Genomic DNA, 21,175 nt, shown 5'->3' on the forward strand with positions numbered 1-21,175 from the left:
AATGTCCTAGAACTCTCTCTGTAGACCAGGCTGGCCTTGAGCTCACAGAGATCTGGCTGCCTCTGCCTCCCGAGTGCTGGGATTTAAAGGTGCATGTCCATTTATAAAAGCAAATACTAGCAGGTTCTCTTGATGTAAACTCTTAGCTGTGAGTCCTTAGAACACCAAAATCAAGTTATGTATGTACAACATTTAATGCCAGAGTACACAGCCCCATTCCAGAATGGACAGAATGGGGCATAGAAGGGAGAAATGGAGACTGGATGTTCCTCTGTGTGTTTGCTGGATGTGAAGCCATATTGTGGCCATAGATGATGGTACCAGGAAGTAGAAGAGCAGGTAGGTGACATTAGCCTTTCTTTAATGGTGCTAGTCTCTTTAACAACAACACTCTGCTCATCCACACTTTCAGCTTGCTCTCTTTCTGGCTAGATGGCACGTTTTCCAAATCTTTCTGCTCTACCCTTTGTACCTAATACTCAATGTAAATCTGGCTAAAACCAGCCAGCAACAACCATGCAACTACATAAAGACTTTGCTGTCATGAATTTTCTTCACCAAATTTGTTTCCAAGACTCAGGCAAAATGTGAACAATCCTTTGCCAGAATATAACATAAAGAATCTATAGTCCTGCATCCAATACAGCCCCTGTTTCCTTCGGAAACCTCAAGAGTACACACATTACTGCCTGAGTGTGTTTCTATTGGCATTCCAGCCTGAGTTTTAAGAGAATTGGATGTTGTGGACAAGGAAGGTGTGTTGTTCAGGTTAAGCATTGTTCACAGAATTCTAGGGTTGCAACAGTCCACAGCTCCAGATCCTGACACATTCCTTCCACAGACCAACTTCAGATGGCTGAGAGCCAAATGGCCAGGGTTATTCATGGCAATGTCCTGACTTCTTCAGCACCAATTTTTCTGCATTTGATGTTTTTGCATTGCAGTGGTTGTTTTTAAAATACACTTGAGAGGAGGGAAGGCTTATCTTGACTCTCAGTTCCAGAATTCAGGACATCATTATGGAGCAGAGCCCTTCAAACCGTGATGGACCAGGAAAAGGACAATCAGGAATTCTAGCACTTGCCTGCCTTTCTCCTTTTTCCATATCCACTCTATCATGGTCCTTAGCCAATGGGACAACACCACACATTTAAGGAAGGTCTACCCTCTCAATAATCCTCCCTGGAAATGCTCTAGCAGACATGGCCTGCAATGTGCCACACCGGTGGTTCTGGACTGTTAAGCAGACTGTCCCACATGAGCATGGGCTGCACCCCATTCTCTCTCTGCTATTCCAGTGTTCTCCAAGGGGAAGAGGCAGGTTCACAATATCATAGAGCAGGAAGGGAAGATAGAAGAAGCCCTTTCACGCTCTGCAGGACCACAGTGGAGTGCCTTCTAGGAGGCACAGTTCTCACCTGGGCTCATGACCACAGCAGCAAGTCCAGTGTTTGAGGGCCTGGAGAGGAGAGAGCAGCAGCAGGCAGAGGAGCCACATGGAGCCCTAGGGACTGGCAGCTTCCAGGCTCACTGCAGGCCAGCTGGCAGGAGGCAGACACAGGGCACAGAGTCCATCTCAACAGAACCACACTGGGGTTCTCACAGCCTTGAGAGGGCAGCAGGCAGTGATGAGGCATCACAGAGACACAGGACAGGCAGCAGGTGGCCCGAGGAGCAGTTCATGTGGCACAGGTGGCTGGGGCTGGGGAAGGCTTGCATGGAAAAGGAAACAGACCTTTGGTGGCATGTGGTCATATGTGGACATACAGTCCTGGACACACATGTATGGTTATGCACACGTTTACACTCAGACACACAAATGCACAAACTCTGAACCTCATGTGCACATCTACATGCACGCACACGTGCGCGCGCGCGCACGCGCACACACACACACACACACACACACACACACACACAGAGGCGTGCTGAAAGAGAGCTGTTCTCTATGCCCTGGCTTCTGTCTGCTCTCTGACTCCAGCGGTGGCTCATGGCAGGGCACCCCCTGTGTGTTTAGCCTCTCCCATTCTGCAAGCCCTTCCTAACCCTATGAGAAGTGTGATCTTTGTGGGTGTGTGAGGACTGCCATCCTGCAGGGAGAACTAGACTCCTGGGTCTCTTGGATCTCATGTGAGGAAATCAGGAAGTGCTGGAGCTTGGTAGAATCCAGAAGGCCCCAGGGGAGGCTGGGTGGGAGTCCAGGCAGAGCAGGAGGTAGAGCAGGTGTAATTAGCCATGAAGCTGAGGGTAAACAAAGCAGGGGCACAGACAATAGCAAAGCCAACCTGGGAGAACAGGGAAGCAAATAAGGAAGAACAGCTGCATTCTGGGTAGTTGGAGCACTGAGCTGGGTATAAAAGCCACCGTGGGCAGGAGCTGCAGACATCATCACTCGCCTCCCGACCAGCCAGCCTCCACCATGTGTCACACCAGCTGCTCCTCAGGCTGCCAGCCAGCCTGCTGTGTGTCCAGTCCCTGCCAGCCAGCCTGCTGTGTGTCCAGCCCTTGCCAGGCATCCTGCTGCAGGCCTGCTATATGCATTCCTGTCAGATGCCAGGTGGCCTGCTGTGTGCCTGTGAGCTGCAGGCCCACTGTGTGCATGGCTCCCTCCTGCCAGTCCTCTGTGTGTGTGCCTGTGAGCTGCCGGCCCACTGTGTGCATGGCGCCCTCCTGCCAGTCCTCCGGGTGCTGCCAGCCCTCCTGCCCCACCCTGGTCTGCAGACCTGTCACCTGTAGCACCCCTTCCTGCTGCTGACCAGTGTCCCAAACCAGCTGCCTCTGTGAAGATGGGACACACTTGTGTTCTCAAAACTTTTCTCTTTGACCTCAGGCTTTGTGTGTACAGCACGTGGGAAACATACCTGTCCCACTCTGACACTCGGGTGAGAACAGAATGCAGAAGCAAGATCTGCATCCCCTCCCCCTGACCTCCTATGGATGTCCTGGCTGCAGGGGTCTTCTCTAACCCTGGGTGATAAATAAACCAGTGTTTTGAGTTCAGCTGCACATGTCTGTCCTGTTTCATGTCTCTCTTCCTGGCTCCTCTTGCGTCAGAAAGGATGTAAGATTAGTAAATGTTCTCTATGGTGGTCCTTGGGAGATGAGATGGGGTGGAGGACATGGCCTGGTTATGCAGATGTTGTCTGGTCCCTGGCATCCCTGTAGGTAGGAGCATGCAGCCCTGTTGTGGACTCACTGTACTAGCTGCATCCTCTCGCATCTTAGTTCTTCTTGCTCAGTGCATCTGTAGCAGGGGCCTCACGGGCAGCAGACATTCTCATTGTCCCTGGCTAGTTTTTGTCTCTGGTACTGTCTTGTATCCCGGGTCCTGGTGACTTTTACAGGGCACTTTCAAACATTTGAATCTTAGTTATACAACGTGATTGATCCTGTAACACCTTCCCTTCAGTGGTTCACACTCACCCATCTTTAATTGACTGGTAATCAATATAATGTATTGAACACACATCACTTTCAACTTAGAACCTAGAAAGCATCGTTATGTTCTGCTGATTTCTTGGGGCAGTGGCTGCGGCAGGCATGTGGGGGCATCGCTCATCTGTCAATGAGTAGAGTTGAATGTGGGCTCCATGTGCTGCAGACATGTGTTTTTAAGTGTTTGTCAATGATATCTATGATCTGGGGGTTAGTTCCTTTCTGCATATTGGTGACAGTCTCCCATTTCTGGTGTGCATCCTTATTTCTGGTTTCCTGCAGGCTGTTGGGAGCAGTTCACAAAGGTTCTCAGGGATGGACAAGGAACCTGGTATCTACTGTACCTGTGGCTCCTTTCTGCTCTGTCTCTCCCAGAGCTCTTACTGCTGACTGCCCTGGGCTACAGCTGTCTTCTTTATGTTGCAGACCGGTGAGGAAAGGAGAGCTGCTAATGTACTTTTATAGCTCAACAGTCAAGGTGGTCTGTGACTACTGTACAGTGTAAATCTAAGCTTTGGAGCTGGGCATGGTGATGCATGCCTTTTAACCCTAGCACTTGGGAGGCAGAGGCAGGCAGATCTCTGTGAGGCCAGCCTGGTCTCCAAAGCAAGATCCAGGAAAGGTGCAAAGCTACACAGAGAAACCCTGTCTTGAAAAACCAAAAAAAAAAAAAAAAAAAGAAAGCAGTGATGCCACAGGGGAGGGTCCTGAAGATGAGGGTGAGACAGGAGGGTAGCAGCATCTGGAGCAGGGCAGCTCATGAGTATGATGGGCCTGGAGCTCACTGGCATGGAGGACGCCAGCATGCATCCTCTAGACATGCAGGAGGCCTGCTTACAGATGGCAGCCACACAAATGCTATCTTCAGAGGTACACATGGACTTCAGCAGCAGGAGAAAGTCTCATTGCCCCGGTTTGGGTAGAAGGCAGTAGGGACATAGGGACATAGCACAGAGAAGCAGTGCAGGTGGGCAAGAGTCTAGACCAGCTTGTGTGGTACATGATGGTGGGGTGTCCTGGGAGCTGAGACAGAAGAAGGGGCAGATTTCTAGAGGGCATTTCTGAGTGGCGTGTAGCTACACATGGCCATAGAGTCATATATAAACATGTCACCCTCAGACACACATAAGAAGCCCAAAGTCTGACACTTTATGCACATGGTGATGGTCAATCTTTGTTGTCATCTTTCCTAAATTTAGACCCTTCTAAGAGACACATCTCTGGGCATGTCTGTGAAGGTATTTCCAGAGAGGTTTAACTGAGGAGGGAAAAAGAACCCATATGTTCATTCCTTTCCTTCTGGTGTGACAGAAACACCAAGACCAAGAGAGCCTAGTGAAGGGCGAACTTCTTTCGGTTCACAGCCCCAGAGGGCTAAATGGCCATCATGGCAGGAAAGCATGGCAGAAGGCAGGCTCACATCTTCAAATGCAAGCGTAGAACAGAGAAAGCCAACTGGAAGTGGTACAAGGCTTTACACTCGCAAAGCTTGCCCCAGTGACACACTTGCTCCAGCAAAGCTGGGCCATAATCTCTCCAAACAGTGCCACCAACTGGAGCCCCAGTGTTGAATGCCCAAGCCTGTGGGGAAGCATTTCTCCCTCAAACCACCACACCCATCCTGAATGTGGGTGGTAGGTGTCAGCTCATATATTGGGGTCATGGACTTAATTCAAGGGAAAATGAGGGAGCACACCATGCAATATGCCCAGCCACCTCAGTCCTGCCACCCCGTGTTCTCTGCCATCTAGATGGTGTCCTCTCAAACTGTGAACCAAAATAAACCGGTCCTTCTTCAGCTGTTTCCCCCAGGCATTTTGCCACAGCAACCAGAAAACACCAAGACAGAACATGAATATGCAAAGAAGACCAGCTGCATTCTGGGTTGTTGGACCACTGGACCTCAAGTAAAGGCCATCTTGGGAAAGAGCGCCAGGCATTCCCATCATCCTCCGGCACCAACCAGTGAAGCCCTGCTATGTGGTACACAGTCCTTTAGAGCTGGTTAGCACAAGGAACGGGGAAGAGTTTGGAGCTGTGAGCTAGAGCAGCCCTCCAATGCTGTATGCAGAGTTGAATAGGCCATTCTAGAGTATGCAAGAGTAGAATTCCAATAAGAGGCAGACACTAAGGACTGCTGGTGAGGCCGCAGAGCAGAATGTGGACTCATCAGGAACTGTGCTAAAAGGTTTATAGTAGAGTCTGACAAAAATAAAATAAAATAAAAATAAAAACATCAAATCTAACTGCTTTCTGCCCCTGTCCAAAAAACTCGAAGTGAAGTGGCATTCAAAGGTGATGGGCTAATGCATTTTATAGAGTTCTCCAGGCAGCTCAGCATTTGGGCTATGGCACTGTGATGCCAGCTTGGCGTTTGGACTGTGGCATGGTGATGTCAGCTTGGTGTGTGGGCTGCGGTGCAGTGATGTCAGCTCAGCATTTGGGCTGTGGCGTGGTGATGTCAGTCCAGGGTTTGGACTGTGGCGCGGTGACTGCTCTCAGAGAGTATACAGTGAGAAGAGCAGATAATGTGAGGATGTGCAGGTGGGTGAGGAAAGGAGCCTGGGCCAGTTTAAAGTTGTAGACAAGGGGAGTATGGAGAAAGTGTCGTCGAGGTGGTGATTAGCACCATTAAAGAGAAACCTCCCATTCTATGCTGGAAAAGTAGTTAAGGACACCTAGAGCAAGACCCCACTCCTCAAAGGCTCCAATGTGGGAAAATTCAAATTGATATGGAAGGAGAAAACCTGAACTGGAAATGAGCTGAAGGACTTCCCTGCTCCAAACCAACTGCCTAGGGAATTTATCCCCAGGTTCTTCAGCTAAGGTTAAGGTGCTCTGAGGCCTTAACAGCTGTGGCAAAGGGGCACTACACTGTATCTTGTGGGAAGAACATGGCAACATTGTTACATTGTTTTCTAGGCTTGCAAACTCCAAGAGTTGTGGGGTTTATGAAGGCTTGTCACAAAGTTTCAGAACACCTCTAAGCTCAGACCCTGTGGCAGGGTTGGATACCTTAGGTCTACTGAAAAATCATTGTGTGAAGTTGTAGAGATGAAACCTGAGTTTCAGTTAGAGACCCCAGGATGTTGGACTCTGGGATATCCACCAACAAAAACTCTAGGCTTGGAGCGGAAACTGCTCAAGAGAGAGGCTCCATGCAGTGTAGAAAGCAGAGGTGGAGGGGTGGGACCACCCAAAGTTGTTGATGTCCAGATGTATCCGTCATGAGTCCCAGATGGCTAATATGGAGCTGCAGGATTTGGTGTTTACTGTTTGTGCTAATACCTTCTCCAGGAACTTGGAAGAGATGTAATTAGCTGAGGGCAAACAAAAACACAAACATACAGAAACAAAAGCAAGGCTAGCCCTGGAGAAAGGATAGGAAACAAATACAAAGCTGCGTTTTAGGTGGTTTAGTCATTGAGGTGGGTATAAAAGCTGGGTATAAAAGCCACCGTGGGCAGGAGCTGCAGACATCCTCACCCTCCTCCAGACCAGCCAGCCTCCACCATGTGTCACACCAGCTGCTCCTCAGGCTGCCAGCCAGCCTGCTGTGTGTCCAGCCCCTGCCAGGCATCCTGCTGTGTGTCCAGCCCCTGCCAGGCATCCTGCTGTGTGTCCAGCCCCTGCCAGGCATCCTGCTGTGTGTCCAGCCCCTGCCAGGCATCCTGCTGCAGGCCTGCTATATACATTCCTGTGAGATGCCAGGTGGCCTGCTGTGTGCCTGTGAGCTGCAGGCCTACTGTGTGCATGGCTCCCTCCTGCCAGTCCTCTGTGTGTGTGCCTGTGAGCTGCCGGCCTGTCTGTGTGAGCTCCTCCTGCCAGTCATCTGGGTGCTGCCAGCCCTCCTGCCCCACCCTGGTCTGCAGACCTGTCACCTGTAGCACCCCCTCCTGCTGCTGACCAGTGAAGATGCATACTTTGTCCTGGCCAATCCCACTCTTGACTGTGGATTCAACAGGAGGCAGGTGGGAAACATGCCCACTGCACTCAGGAACTGGAGAGAGGATGAAGAAGAATGAATCAGATCCCCCTATCCTGTCCCTTTTTGAAGAATGTCCTGAATTCAGGGTGCTTCTCTAACCCATGTGCCAAATAAAGCAACATTTCTAATCAGCCATCTGCATCTGTCCTGGTCCTTGACTCTCTTGGTGATCATAGGCCAATGCTTTCTCTGATTCACTATGGCTCGGGAGATGGACATTGGTGGAGGACATGGCCTGATGTGCTGTGGGCCGCAGGGAGATATCATAAGAACTCAGCTGGTTATGGCAAAGTCACTACCTGGATGAATCAGGGAATTCCTCCAGAGGAAGCCAAATCCCAAGGAGTTTTTGGTGTTACTTGGCTTGTTATATATCAGCTGTATTCTGTTATGAAAATCATGTGTACCTTCATAGTTTTCCCAATTGACTTCTCCCTAAGAAAGGCTAACAGTGTGGACTGGTCACTCTCTGGACATACACATTCCAGGTATTTGGAGAACAGCCTCAGGAAAGGCTTTCTCTGGAATCAGATATCTCCCTTAGCCACTTTCAAGGACAAGGAGACACCACCCAGGTGGGTGCCCAACTTCCGAGAACTAACAGTGATAACAGCCCACATGCAAGTCTCCTGACTTAAATTCCACAAGGAGACACCACCCAAGTGGGTGCCCAACTTTCAAGGACTAACAGTGATAGCAGCCCACATACAAGTCTCCTGACTTAAGGTAAATTCCACAAGGGGACACGCCTAGGTCAGGTGGACATTAAGTAATAGCTTTAAAGCATTTAGCTCGGACCCTCCCTTTTTATACCGGGACTTCCAGGGCAGAGAATGGAGAAGAAAAAAGAGCATGGAAGAACTAGATGGGTAAGGACTTGAGAGGAACAAACTGAGATGGGGAAGAACTAGATTGAAGGGCTAGAAGAGAGTACTAGAGGAACGAGATGGAAGATGAGGAAGAGCCAGATGGGGAAGAACAAGATGAGAGAGAAGGAGATGGGAGAGGAGCTGAGGTGGGAAAGAACTAGATGGATGAGAACCTAGATGGGATAGAACTAGATGAAGGAATTAAGATAGAACCTAGAGGGGACAGTAGATTAATATAGAGAGGAATCAGGCAAGAAAGGAGCTAGACGTGAGAGCAGAATAGAAGCTGTGTAGAGAGAAAACAATCACAGAATAATAAAGCGTATGAACTAAGGAGTTTTATGTGCATAGATTCATTTCTTTTCATCAAAGATTAATTATCAGCTGGTTGTAGATTCTCCCGGACCCTGGGAGGGGACTATCGAGGGGCTGAACCCCCTTAGTCCCCAATACTGATGAAGTAGTCAGGTCCCTGCTGTGTCCCAGGAGAATGTGGCCCCTGCCACAGGCTCACTGTCTCTTGTGTTTTGGTCCTTTGCTCTCCCTTTCGGGTCTGACTGCACAGGGGCTGCATGGGCAGTAGGTGCTTAGATTATCCCTGGCTGTTTGTTCTCGGGTCTGTATCCTGGATCCTGGTGACATTTTCCTCCGGGGTCCTTCTACAATGTTTGGATCTTAGTTATACAATGTGATTGACCCTGTCACACCTTCTCTTCAGTGGTTCACTCTTGGTCATCCTTCATTGAATGATGATGAAGTATAAAAACACATATAGCTTTAAAATTAGGAATTAGAAAGCATCGTAGGGTTGGGGATTTAGCTCAGTGGTAGAGTGCTTGCCTAGCAAGCGCAAGGCCCTGGGTTCGATCCTCAGCTCAAAAAAAAAAAAAAAAAAAAGAAAGCATCGTAATAGTGATGCTCTGCTGATTTCTAATGGCAGTGGCTGGGGCAGTCATGTGGGCATCGCTCACCTATCAGTGAATAGAGCTGCATCTGCTCCACATGCCTCAGACATGTACTTTGAAGTTCAAGTCTCTGTCAACGATGTCTAAACAGGGTTATTTCCTCTGTGTGCATTGGTGAAATGTCTGATGTGCATCCTCATCCGTGGTCTCATGTGGACTGTGGTGAGAAGTTCATGTGCAGGCTCCCAGGGATGGGCATGCCTTTGGCTCCCAGGGTCTGCTGGGCCTGCCTGTGGCTCTGTCCTGCCCTGTCTTTCCCAGAGCTCTCACTGCTGGCTGCCCTAGATTATAGCTGTTTTATGCCGGTGAAGAACAGCAAGCAGATAAAATGGTTTGTGAGTCAGCAGCCAACACTGTCTGTGATGAGTGTGTGGGGCTTTATGAAACTGAGCCAGAAATGAATCCAGATGTCAGAGATTCACTGTCCTGAATGTGCATACATATCTACATGTACCATTCCTTCAACACACACATGCACAAGTGAACTAAATGCCCATACCCCCATGCACACAAACACATGTATACAGGCATATATAGTTATGCCCACTCAGAACCTCTCTAGTACACACATGCACTCATACACTCCTAGCAGCTCCAGATACGCATTCATGCATGCACTCACAGATACCCCTGAGCCCTCGTGTCCTCTACGCGCGCACACACACATCATCATCATCATCATCATCATCACCATCATCATCATCTGCTGTCCGCCTCCCAACCAGGCAGGTGAACCTGGATTCAGACATGAGAGGCTCAGGGCCTCTGAGACCCTCTGCCCTGTTCAGAGTGCAGGGTGGAGACCTCATCGGCCCTTCCTCCCCAGCATGGGCCCACAGGCCTCTTCCATACTGCACTGTGACAGAAGTACTCCCTTAAAGACAGTTTCTAGGAAGCAGAAGAAAGCCTCCATTCCTTTGGGCCTCTAAAATCTTCCTGAGTGTATTCTCTCAGTATCTCAACAGATGTCTGTTGAGTTTCCTTTGATGTGTTTGTCACTGGCAGAGGCCTTTCCTCTCTGCTTAAGGAAGTGGGAGTTTCTGGGAGCACAGTCCATGTTCTGGTGACTGTGCATCCTTCTAGAAGTTTCAACACTCCAGCTGCTCCTGATGGTCTGTCCATGTCTGCTGTAGGCAATGTGCCCCTGACAGCTTTGAGCACCCTTCTCTCCAGAGTGTTCTTAACTTCCACTGTGTACCTTCTACAGTCCCTCATGTGGACTCCAGTTTCTCTCCTTGTACCATCCTTGACCTGAAGTCTTTTCTGATGGTGCGTGTCTGCTGACAGTGACGTCTCAGCCTCTATCCTTTCACTTCACAGGGTGGGATGGCTTCTCCTCAGCAGTTAGGGCATACGATTCTCATCAGATGTCTGATGTAATCCCTGCCTTTGCTTCTGTGTTCCTAGTTTGTGGTTTAATCTGTAAGTTCACGACTTCCTCATTACTTTTGGTTTTTGACAGTCACATATTAAACTAAGTATATGTAGCCATGGTATTTTTGGTTTGAGGAAGATACATCCCATTTTAGGGGATATTGTGGAAGATGCATCCTATTTGGGGTGTTGAGGAAGATGCATCCTATATAGGATATTGTGGCGAGCTGCCCTCTAAGGATGACACACAATTGCCATCTTGGAACCAGAGCAGCTGTGGTTGCCTGCATGAGACCCTTACAAGCCTGAGTCTGTTGACATTCCTCTTAGAACATGGGAGGACTCACAGGATGGCACAGGAGACTCCTCCCCACTCTGAGGCTGTATCAGCAGTTAACTGTTGCCAAGAGTGGACTCTTCAGTTGTGTAGCTGCCCATTGGTTGTCCAAACTCACTGGTTCACAAAGGGGGACTGGGAAAATACTTTCTCTGGTTTGTCCTCAGGGTCTTGACATTCACATCAAATTCTCCAAGACATTCACATCTCCCAGGAAAAGTCACACACGAGGGGATCTCTGTGTCTTATGTATTTCTGTGGAGCCTTTCTTAGATGTCACTTCTGTGTCTGGTTCTCCTGTCTAGTTCTTCCTTCTCTCTTTGGTCCTCTCCACCCATCTCCTCTCTCTCCTCACCTCTCCATCCTCCTCACCATCTCCTTTCCTCTCCTCCCTCCCCTCCCCTTCTCTCCTATCCCACCTTCTCCTCTCCTCTTCTCTTCCTTTCTGTGACACTACTTATTATCAGGGTTATTAAAGGTCAGAGCCTGGCCCTGGTAGCCCCAATCATTCAGATGTGGCTGCCTATCCTTGATGAAACAAACAATAACAGCAAAAATCAGGGGAAAAAAAGTAGATTGATTCAGTGTGGCCACATTGTGATTCACATATGGAAAGAAAGACAGAGAGAGATCCAGAGACTCTCCCAAGGCCACCTTTCAGGTCCTGACATGAGGGTAAGGTTTAGATACAAGACAAGAGGTATATATAATTAAGGAGTCCTGCCCATTGTAGTACACCATCATTATCTTAGCTTCAGCCTGTCTCAGAAGATGGTGTGACCTGTTGTCTGCATGAACTTTCTTCCGGGAGACAAGTTCCCATCTGGCTGGCTCCAGGCTTCAGCCTTTTATTTCCTACTGAGAGCCTCCCAGGGAATCCCAATTCCCTTGGGCATCTTGTTTGCATGGGACAGATAGCCAGAGTGAGACACAAATGAGTATCTCTGAGAATGGTCTCACTCATTCTGGGCATGCTAATTATACAGTCTCACCCACAGATGATGATCCAGCATCCCAGAGTGCCTTGTATTTTGTTTCTGTTTTCTCCTGCTCTGACTATCTTTCTCTATCTTTTCTAAAATTTTTATTTAATGTGCATTGGTGTTTCACCTGCATATTTGTCTGTGTGAAGGTGTCAGATCCCCTAGAACTGGAGTTACAAGGCAGTTGTGAGCTGTCATGTAGGTGCTGGAAATTGAACCCAGATCTCTTGGAAGAACAGCCGGTGCTCTTAACTGCTGAGCCATCTTTCCAGCCCCCCATCTTTCTTGTAGCAGGAATCTTAAAAGTTCTTATTAATAAAATAAAACCTGAGGCCAGTTATTGGGGTGAATGCTGGAAGATCATAGAAGCAGAACAAGCCACAGCTACCTCACCTCACCAGTTCCTCAGCTGATCCTATTTTCTCAGACTGGAAGCCTCTGAGTCCTTATCCAAATAGATCTCAGCTGAACTGCTGCTCCAACTCCTGAAAACTTAACCAGCTAAAAGCTTCTAGTTTCTGATCTTCACACCTTATCTACCTTTCTGCTTTCTGCCATCACTCCCTGGGATTAAAGGCTCACTTTCTGGGATTAAAGGCATGAGTCACCATGCTTGGCTGTATCCTTGAACTGATGGATCTCTGCCTCTGGAATGGTAGGATTAAAAGCGTGTGCTACCACTGCCTATCTTCTATGTTTAATATTGTGGCTGTTCCATTCTCTGACCTCAGATAAGTTTATTAGCATGCACAATATTTTGGGGAACACAATACTACCACACTTTCTCTTCGTATTTACAATTTTGACTACTTCTATTTGACCTATCTTCCCATCCACTGACCCCACCTTTGGCTACATCAAGTATATGCTTGAGCATATGAAGGAACTCACCTTTCACGGTATATTTTGGCTTTGACTATATCTATTTGACTCTGTCTTAGTTTTAAATCCTCATCTGTTCACACACAAGTAATATTTTGACACACTTAAGAGGGATATTTTAGAATTAGTATGTTCCAGTTCCTCACCTGTGTTGTTTTGAGTCTGATTTTTTTTTTTTTTTTTTTTTTTTTTTTTTTTTTTTGCTTGGTTTGCTCTGCCTTTTGATGATGGATTGGGATTGAGTTTTCCTTACTGTTTTTTTTTTTTTTTTTTAATTCATGTATCACTCTCTGGTGATTGGATTGAACAGCAAAAATGACACAGAGAATCTCATCTCTCTTAGAAGCTTTTGTCAGTTGTCCTGTGTGGGTGGGAATCTGACCGGGGCCTCTGTGTGAGTGTTTCAGTGTTTACCTTCCTTGTACCAAAGATTCAGATTTCTGTGATGGGCCCCTAGTGACTTGGGCTTGGATGCTGGGGAGCTCAATGGTGTTGCCCCACACTAGTTTTCAGGTGTCCTGTACCAGATGCCTGGTCACTGACTCTGCTCCTGATCCCTATCTTCTCGGAAGGCTGATTTGCTCATTTGGATTAGGGTAAGGCAGGTCCCCCTGCTTCTGGGTTTCATACTTCTGCACCTTCTCACACTTTCTGCTCATGTTGGCCAGCAGAGTCTTTGGGTGTTTGGTGCTGATGTGAGGTAGAAGTTCCCTGCTCTGCTCTGCCCGCTGTGACAATACTTCAAGATGGTTCATGGTTTGGGGCTTCTTCCCCTTCCAACCCACAGGATGACTAGATTTTCTTCTTTTTTCCCCCAATGCCAGTCTCAGGAAGTGGGCCCCAGACAGCCACTTCAGCTCACTCCTCGTACCAAGGATACTTCTCCTTATACCAAGGGTGTGTCTCCTCAGCTCAGCAGAGGAAAGGGCTCTCTGAGGAGTGGCTGTTGTCCCCAATACAGTTAGTTATGGATTTTCAAGGAAAGAACTTCAAAAGCATCTGGAGGTACTAGAGAGATGGCTGAACAGTTCAGAGCACTACTCTTTCTGAGGAGCCAGGCTCAATTCCTAGCACTCATATGGTGGCTTACAACCTCTGTAACTCCAGTTCCAGGGGATCAGATGTAAGCATTGGAGTTCAGATGGAAAGGTATCATGGCCACTGGAAGCCAAGGAATACCACAAAGTCACTGTAAGCATAACAGCTTACAGCCCTGGTCCAGGGGATGGTTTCTCCAGTGCAAGTGTAACAACTCTGCTTTGCCAGGGGAGTTTCCCCAGTGAAAGTGTTACAGTTCTACTCTGCTCAGTTCTGCTCTGGTGACAGTTGTTACTGCTGGGCAAAAATGTCACACTGCGCAACAAACCTCACTCAAGAGATTTATTGGGAAGGGAGAGTCCAGGAGGGTGCCTGCTTCAGGAGAGAAGCAGCAGCAAACTGAACAGGGTACAGAGCTTATATAGTTTTTGTGTGTGGGGGGGTGGTTGAGGGGTGGGGTCGAGTGGGGGGTGGAGCTTCCCAGGGTGGCTTGGGATTGGTGAGTTTTTGTGGCCTGATTCTGGGCCACAAAATCCCACAAGCTCAGGGATTGGTGGGATTCTGCAGCCTGACTCTGGGGCAAATTCAAGGATTGGTGGGATTTCAAGCCCTGGTTCTGGTCCTGGTCCAGTCAGGGTCAGGGTGTATTTCCTTGGCCCAGGTCTTGGGTCTAGCCAGTGGCATGGTGTTTTTTTTCCCCTTGGCCCTTTTCACCCTACATCAGAACCCTCTTCTGGCCTCCATAAGCAATGCATTCTTGTACACAGACAAGTACATAGGCAAAACACTCATACACATAAAAGTGAATCTTTTATAGAAAGTATGTAGGCACTTGGGAGGCAAAGGCAGGCAGATCTTTGGGAGTGGGCATGCAGTGTGAGTTTCAGGACAGCCAAGGCTACATAGTGAGAACCTGAAAACTCTGTGGGGATGAAAGAGAGCACAAGCTGTATGGGAAAGCACTTTATTTGGCTCACAGGGCTAGACAGGGACACCAGGAGTCAGACACCCCTGGGGGTTGGGCTGAGTCAGGGAGAAGCTGGATTTTTCTTCTGTACCCTCTCTCCACAGTTCCAGGGTAGGCAGGACACACTTCTCATCTACCTCGCAGATGACAGGTGTTGGGAGAGAACAAATGTGTCCCATCTGGCAGCAGCTGGTTTGGGACAATGGTCAGCAGCAGGAAGGGGTGCTACAGGTGATAGGTCTGCAGACCAGGGTGGGGCAGGAGGGCTGGCAGCACCCAGATGACTGGCAGGAGGAGCTCACACAGACTGGCCGACAGCTCACAGGCACACACACAGAGGACTGGCAGGAGGGAGCCATGCACACAGTGGGCCTGCAGCTCACAGGCACACAGCAGGCCACCTGGCATCTCACAGGAATGCATATAGCAGGCCTGCAGCAGGATGCCTGGCAGGGACTGGACACACAGCAGGCTGGCTGGCAGGGGCTGGACACACAGCAGGCTGGCTGGCAGGGGCTGGACACACAGCAGGATGCCTGGCAGGGGCTGGACACACAGCAGGCTGGCTGGCAGCCTGAGGAGCAGCTGGTGTGACACATAGTGGAGGCTGGCTGATCTGGAGGAAGGTGATGATGTCTGCAGCTCCTGCCCATGGTGGCTTTTATACCCAGCCCTATGTCCAAACTACCCAGAATGCAGCTGGTCTTCTGTGTGATGTTCCCATCACTTGTTCCTCAGTGACTTGTTATTCTGGGGTGCGTCTTCCTGAGTTATGCTCCCCGTAAACAGCTTTGGCTTTGACGTCAACTTCTCCTTCCTTCCATAAACAGGATGTTCTGGTTTGGCTTACATGCATTTTGTGCTGCTGTTTTAGAGCCATTATTGAGCCCATGGTGACACTGGCTGGGCTGAGTTTTAGGATCCTGTTCTTTTCATCCTGTACTGTCAGTGAAATCTTTTTATTATTTATTCTGACTTTCCATTGTAAAATGCAAAACTTTAACACAGAGGCTGGAAAACTAGGATCTATGAGCTAAATTTGGCCTACTTCCTGTCTTTGTAAATAAAGTTTTATTAACAGCAGCATGCCTGTGTATGTATGTGTCACCAGCTGTTGTGTTCTGACCACAACGGCAGGACCAAGTGGTTCCAAACATGTTTAAAACACTTGCCATCACCCCTTACCACAAAGTCAGCTGCCTGTTTTGATTTCTCTTCAGTTGTGATAAAACCCTCGACAGGAGCAGCTTAGGGGGAATGGGTTTATTCTGGTTCACAGTTCGAGGTTCAGTGGATTACAGTGGGGAAGCTGAGGGAGCAGGAGCAGGAAGCAGCGGGCCCGAGAAAGCAGAGAGGATGGATGGGGCCGCCGCCCAGCTACTTTCTCCATTTACACAGCCCAGGGAATGGCACCTCCAACTGTGGGCTGATCTTCCCGGTCAATTAATGTAGTCAAGACAAACCCTCCTAGGCATGCTCAGAGGCTTATCCTGGTTCTAGATCCTGTCTAGTTGGTAATACTAACCCCCACACTAACCCTATTGTGTAGCGATTGATACAGGGATTCATTTGTTCCTTCAGCAAATACGACCATGTGACCTCAGAAAGCCTGGGGAGCTTCCCAGCAGTGTGAATGAGTGGCTTCCTGTCCTGTTTCCTTGTCCTGTACCCTCATAGTGGTTGCAAGCCCCAGGGCTGTAGAAGCTTTTGCTGCTTCCTAAAGCCTATATAGATAGATATGCCGGTCTCTACGAAGTGTGTTCCTTTCTGTCAAGCCTTTTGTGTGCCTATCCCGTCAGGCAGCCTGATGGATGCCGGTGAGCCGCAGCCCCTTTGTGTGTTCTTGGGACCCGCTATACCTCAGATGCTGCCAGCCTCCCTGCCCTTTCTGCCCTGCATCTTCTTCTCTGCATCCCTCTAGCCTGCTACCGGGCCTGGGACCTCTGTAGCCATCCCAGCTAAGAGGTGAGAACCTGCATGACCACTTTTCCACCAGGCTGTCACTTGTGGCTCCACGTAGACCTCCCAAACCTGAGGGCACAGCCTGCCTCTTTTGCAGCAAAGCCATAGGCCACTAGAGCAGCAAAGGAAGCTGATGATTACCCAACATCCCTCAGCCCTGAACTGCTGGCAGCAGAAATATAATGAGCATCAGGAGCAGGCATCCCATTCCATGTCTGTGCATTTCTTCACCTCAGTCTTCCACACTGCCCCTGTGAACCTCACGGCTTCTCCACAGAGGGGCTCAGGGCCCAGGCCAGCAGCAGGGTGACCTCCCCTGAGGGTTGCCTCTCTCAGACGTTCTGCCTTACACTGGCCTGTTGTACCCCCGTGGCTCTCATTTGTCCTACTTTCTTCCTGCTGCTGCTTTAGTGAGGTGGTGTGTGTGTGTGTGTGTGTGTGTGTGTGTGTGTGTGCGCACATGTGCACACACTAGCATTTTGAGTCCCTGAAGGTAATTATTTATCTCTACTTAGCAACACGCTGGAGTCCTGGAGCCCCTTCAATTCAAGAATTTAACGTGAACCTCCACCACCTCTACCTCTTCTCCTCTTTGCAAAGATGAATGAAGAAAGCCTTCATTCAGGGCAGAGTAATAGCCTCTGCTCCTACAATTTACGTCTGTGTTCTCACAAGGCAGGGAGACTTCATGGTGTGTGTGTGTGTGTGTGTGTGTGTGTGTGTGTGTGTGTGTGTGTGTGTTGTGGTGGCAGTTATCCTGGGGTTTGCAGAGGCCCAGTATCACCACAGGGATAGCATCTGAGGGAGGCAGGAGGGTGGCTGGAGAAGGCAACAGAACATGGGGGGTCAGGGGTGGGGAGGATAGGGGTGGTGGGGGGGGGGGGGGGGGGGACTGACTCTGCACAGCAGGGATAGTTGGAAATTGAAGTTGAAGAGACCCTGGAACCATTCTCCCCTGGAGCCTCCAGATGAGACCTTGCCCATGCTTGTGCTTAGCTAGGAAAAGACCCTCTCCAGGTGTGCGGCTTCCTCAGCTGTGCTGTTGGAAGTCTGCAGTGTTGGATGCCACCAAGTCCTTGGTCCTTCCGTAGCCTGCAGCGTACTCATCTGCCTTGACCTGGTGTTTCTGGCCTCTGGCTGCATTAGCTCTTCCTGGGGTAGGTGAGAAGACAAGAAGATGGGGTTGAGACAAGAGCTGGGCTGGCTGTGCAGTCACTTAGAGCAACAGAAAGCCACTGTCTCTTGTTCAGGAGGCTGAAGTTCAAGGCCAAACATCTGAGATCTTTGTCTTCCTGAGGTTAGGCAGGGGGTAAGGTGGGTAGGGGGACAGCTGCCAGACCCCAACTCTGATGATGCTGGTGTCAGGAAGCAGGCCGTTGGCACACCGGAAACCCAGAAGGTTGGGAAATGGGAGTTTATGGACAGGGTAGTGCCAGTGCAGCTCGCCTGTGGCAGCCGGTCACTCAGGAACTTCTGTGATGAGCTCTGTGTATTATAAGTATGTGACTGGTGGGGAGGGGAGATGCCCTTCTTGGGGCCCTGCTCACCCAACATCCCATGGAAAGGCCCTGGCTTGTGTTGTCATTACCCTGGGGGAGCCTCTTGTCCAGCAGAACCCAGCGGTGACACTTCATGTCACTCCCTCACCCTACAGACACCTACCAGATGCCCCAGGGAGAACTGTCTCTGTTACCAGGCAGCAGAGGATGACTTTGTAAGTGGTGACTGTCTCTAGTCCAGTGACAATGGCAGCAGGCTCACACGCCTCCCTCACTGCCCAGGTTTGGACTGGAGCCTTGTGAGCTTCCAATGGAAAGCGACTCCCTCTTCTCAACTGGCCTCTCCTTCTATCACGAGTGCAGATGGAATCAGCCCCATGGAAGGAAGGCTTATTTGAGTTCACAGTTGCAGAGGTGTTGGTCCATTCCTTGGCTCAGCTGATTCTGGACTAGTGATAAGGAGAGCATCATGGTGGAAGGGATGTACAGAGGTCAGGGCCATTTACCTCCAGACAGACAGGAAGCAGAGAGAGGGTGGAGGAGGGACCAGGGATGACACAAGCTTTAAAGCCACACTTCCTCACCCCAGTGACCTTTTCCCTCCAGCCAGCCTCTACCTTCTACAGTTTTCATCCTCTCTTCTATTACCAGCTGGGGGCTGAGCCATCAGTGCGTGAGGCTGGGGCTGATATTTCATACTCATGTTGGAGCATTCTGCCCTAGGCGTCTCGTGATTCAAGTGTATTCACATTCCCACAGTCTTCACAGTTCCATCTTTGTTCAAAAGTCTCTGTTAGGTTAGTCTGAGATAGCTCCTGTAAAAATAGGGAATGAGTTACATGCTTCTGAGATGCAGTGGCATGGAGAAGGCATTCCTCTTCCAAGGGAGGAATGAGGGGCTGGCCAAGTCAGACCGAAGCAGGACTGAAACCCAGCAGGGTGACACTGTCTTCTGCAGCCCCTGCCAGGCATCTAGGCTGGGTCATGATGTGAGCTGCAAGGGCTAGGGCATCCCCACCTCTGAAGCCATGCTGTTTGTAGCCCACATGCCCTGGAGATTTTTGGCATCTCCAGCTACCCAGGATCCTCCTTACCCCTGTGGTTTTACTATTGTTAGGGTTTACAAGAAGTCCTTTAAAAGACCACCAGTCATGTATGCAATCAACAAGAGCGTTTAATAAAAAATTCCAGCATGCAGTCGGGCGGTGGTGGTGCATGCCTGTAATCCCAGCACTCAGAAGGCAGAGGCAGGTGGATCTCTGTGAGTTCGAGGCCAGCCTGGTCTATAGAGCTAACCCAGGACAGGCTCCAAAGCTACAGAGAAACCCTGTCTCGGAAAAAAAAAATTCCAGCATGCTGGGGTCAAACCATCTGACCAAGTGGTAAATGGTGACCCCAAGAGAAACTTACAGTCTCCTTTAAAGCAGGATTTGGAGATTCCAGCTGTGGTTAAGTGTACCTTGAAGTGATTGGGTACAGACCTTTACTGGTACAGGAATCATTTTATGATTGGCTCATGACACCTGGACAGCAAGTGTGGTTGCAGTGTCAGGGTCTGTCTGACTGAAAATAGCAAGATCAGTTCCTTCTTGTGGTCGGGTAGGACACTGATTGGCCACCAGACTGGACGTACTTCCTGAGGGTCTGACTGTAGCCAGACATGAGTGAACCTAGGAGGGTGGGGTAATACGGGGCAGAGGTCTTAGCAAACTGGTCCCTGGGGAAAAAAAAAAAAAACAAAAAAACAACTGGCCCCATTAGGGTCAGTCCTGTTATAAGAGGGGATGGCCGCTTCAACTCTCATAGCTTCACAGCTTCTCAGGGGCTTCCTAGAGTGACCCTGTTCACTGCACATTCCCTGGCCTCCAAGGCTTTCCTTTAAAATCTCGGTGGAAGCCTCCATGACACGGAGACAGGGTCTCACTGTGCAGCTCTGGCTGGCCTCAATAATCACCATTTGCCTCTGCCCCCTGAGTGCTGGGATGAAAGGTGTGGCCACTGTGACTTTTGTATTCTGAATACCTCAAAACCAAGGTTGCTGCCAGCTGGGGTGGCTGCCTGGCCCTTGGGACCATGGCTCTGTGGCTTCCCAGAAGCACCTTGAGGAACACTTCACTGGGTAGCTCTGGGTGGACATAGGGTCCCTGAGCTCTCACAGAAAAGTCTTTCACATGAGCTAGTCTTTCACAGGACTCAAACTGGGGGGATCAAGTGTTACCTTCAGAGGTAGTCCATCCCCCAGCTAGGTCCCATCTACTAGAGGCCTTACAATCTCCCCCAAATGACACTGCCAGCATGGGAAGGGGCACTCAACAGGAGCCAGTGGGTTATGGGTCACAATCTGGGAGTCACTCTAGTCTTTTTTACCCTGTCCCTTAAAGAGACCCTATGACAAGAGGCCAGCCTGATCTACAGAACAAGTTCTAGGACAGCCAGGGCCACACAGAGAAACCCTGTCTCCATGTCATGGAGAAGGGAGAGGGAGAGAAGGAGGAGAAATGGAGAGAGGGAGAGAGAGAGGAGGGGGGCAGACAGACAGACAGACAGACAGACAGACACACCTTATAGCCATTTGGGCTGGAATGTGTCCAAGGACTGTGTGCTGAAGGCACAGGAGTGGTCTCCAGCCTGTGGTGCCACTGGGAGCTGGTACAATCTTTAGAAATGGGGCTAGTAGGAGAGAGCTGGGTCACTGGGGATGTGCCTTGAAGAGGCCTGTGGACACTGGCTCCTTCCTCTCTCACCTGCTTCCCACGTGCCCTGCCATAGGCCCTGGAGCAATGACAGATCACAGATGAAACTGTGATCCCAAGCCAACCTTTCCTCTATCTACACTGGCATACTCTCTACCTCAGGCATTTGTTGTGAACCAGAAA

At 49.6% G+C, this 21,175-nt stretch overlaps 3 protein-coding genes across 10 annotated transcripts; 2 read left to right on the forward strand and 1 right to left on the reverse strand.

Annotated features, from left to right (window-relative positions):
* Positions 1–2,419: 2,419 nt before the first annotated feature.
* LOC118569538 (keratin-associated protein 12-1-like) lies at positions 2,420–2,755 on the forward strand. The gene has a single exon (XM_036167426.1). It carries the CDS (start codon positions 2,420–2,422, stop codon positions 2,753–2,755), a length of 336 nt encoding a protein of 111 aa, XP_036023319.1.
* A 4,160-nt stretch (positions 2,756–6,915) lies between these two features.
* Positions 6,916–7,347, forward strand: LOC118569537 (keratin-associated protein 12-1-like). Of its 5 annotated transcripts, none has more exons than XM_036167422.1 (2): positions 6,918–7,011; positions 7,072–7,347. In XM_036167422.1, the coding sequence occupies exons 1-2, from the start codon at positions 6,949–6,951 to the stop codon at positions 7,339–7,341; spliced, it is 333 nt and encodes a 110-aa protein (XP_036023315.1). In that variant the 5' UTR covers positions 6,918–6,948; the 3' UTR covers positions 7,342–7,347. The 5 variants fall into 5 exon arrangements, with proteins under 5 accessions (XP_036023313.1, XP_036023315.1, XP_036023314.1 ...); XM_036167421.1 differs by having other exon boundaries at positions 6,919–7,011; positions 7,042–7,341; XM_036167424.1 differs by having other exon boundaries at positions 6,949–7,025; positions 7,116–7,341.
* Positions 7,348–15,004: 7,657 nt separating this feature from the next.
* LOC118569536 (keratin-associated protein 12-1-like) lies at positions 15,005–15,461 on the reverse strand. Of its 4 annotated transcripts, none has more exons than XM_036167416.1 (2): positions 15,375–15,442; positions 15,005–15,344 (listed from the first exon to the last, which is right to left on the reverse strand). In XM_036167416.1, exons 1-2 carry the CDS (start codon positions 15,435–15,437, stop codon positions 15,045–15,047), a joined length of 363 nt encoding a protein of 120 aa, XP_036023309.1. In that variant the 5' UTR covers positions 15,438–15,442; the 3' UTR covers positions 15,005–15,044. The 4 variants fall into 4 exon arrangements, with proteins under 4 accessions (XP_036023309.1, XP_036023310.1, XP_036023311.1 ...); XM_036167417.1 differs by having other exon boundaries at positions 15,045–15,284; positions 15,363–15,461; XM_036167418.1 differs by having other exon boundaries at positions 15,045–15,314; positions 15,375–15,437.
* Positions 15,462–21,175: the final 5,714 nt, after the last annotated feature.

Source organism: Onychomys torridus, chromosome 18 (assembly GCF_903995425.1).
Source record: "Onychomys torridus chromosome 18, mOncTor1.1, whole genome shotgun sequence".
In the NCBI taxonomy this organism is placed as follows: Eukaryota; Metazoa; Chordata; class Mammalia; order Rodentia; family Cricetidae; genus Onychomys; species Onychomys torridus.

Coding starts and splice junctions, on each gene's coding strand:
- LOC118569536 (XM_036167416.1), bottom strand. CDS start 15,437: ATGTGTCACACCAGCTGCTCCTCAGGCTGCCAGCCAGCCTGCTGTGTG. Junction 15,345..15,374: donor GTGTGTCCAGCCCCTGCCAG/GCATCCTGCTGT, acceptor AGCCCCTGCCAG/CCAGCCTGCTGTGTGTCCAG.
- LOC118569537 (XM_036167420.1), top strand. CDS start 6,949: ATGTGTCACACCAGCTGCTCCTCAGGCTGCCAGCCAGCCTGCTGTGTG.
- LOC118569538 (XM_036167426.1), top strand. CDS start 2,420: ATGTGTCACACCAGCTGCTCCTCAGGCTGCCAGCCAGCCTGCTGTGTG.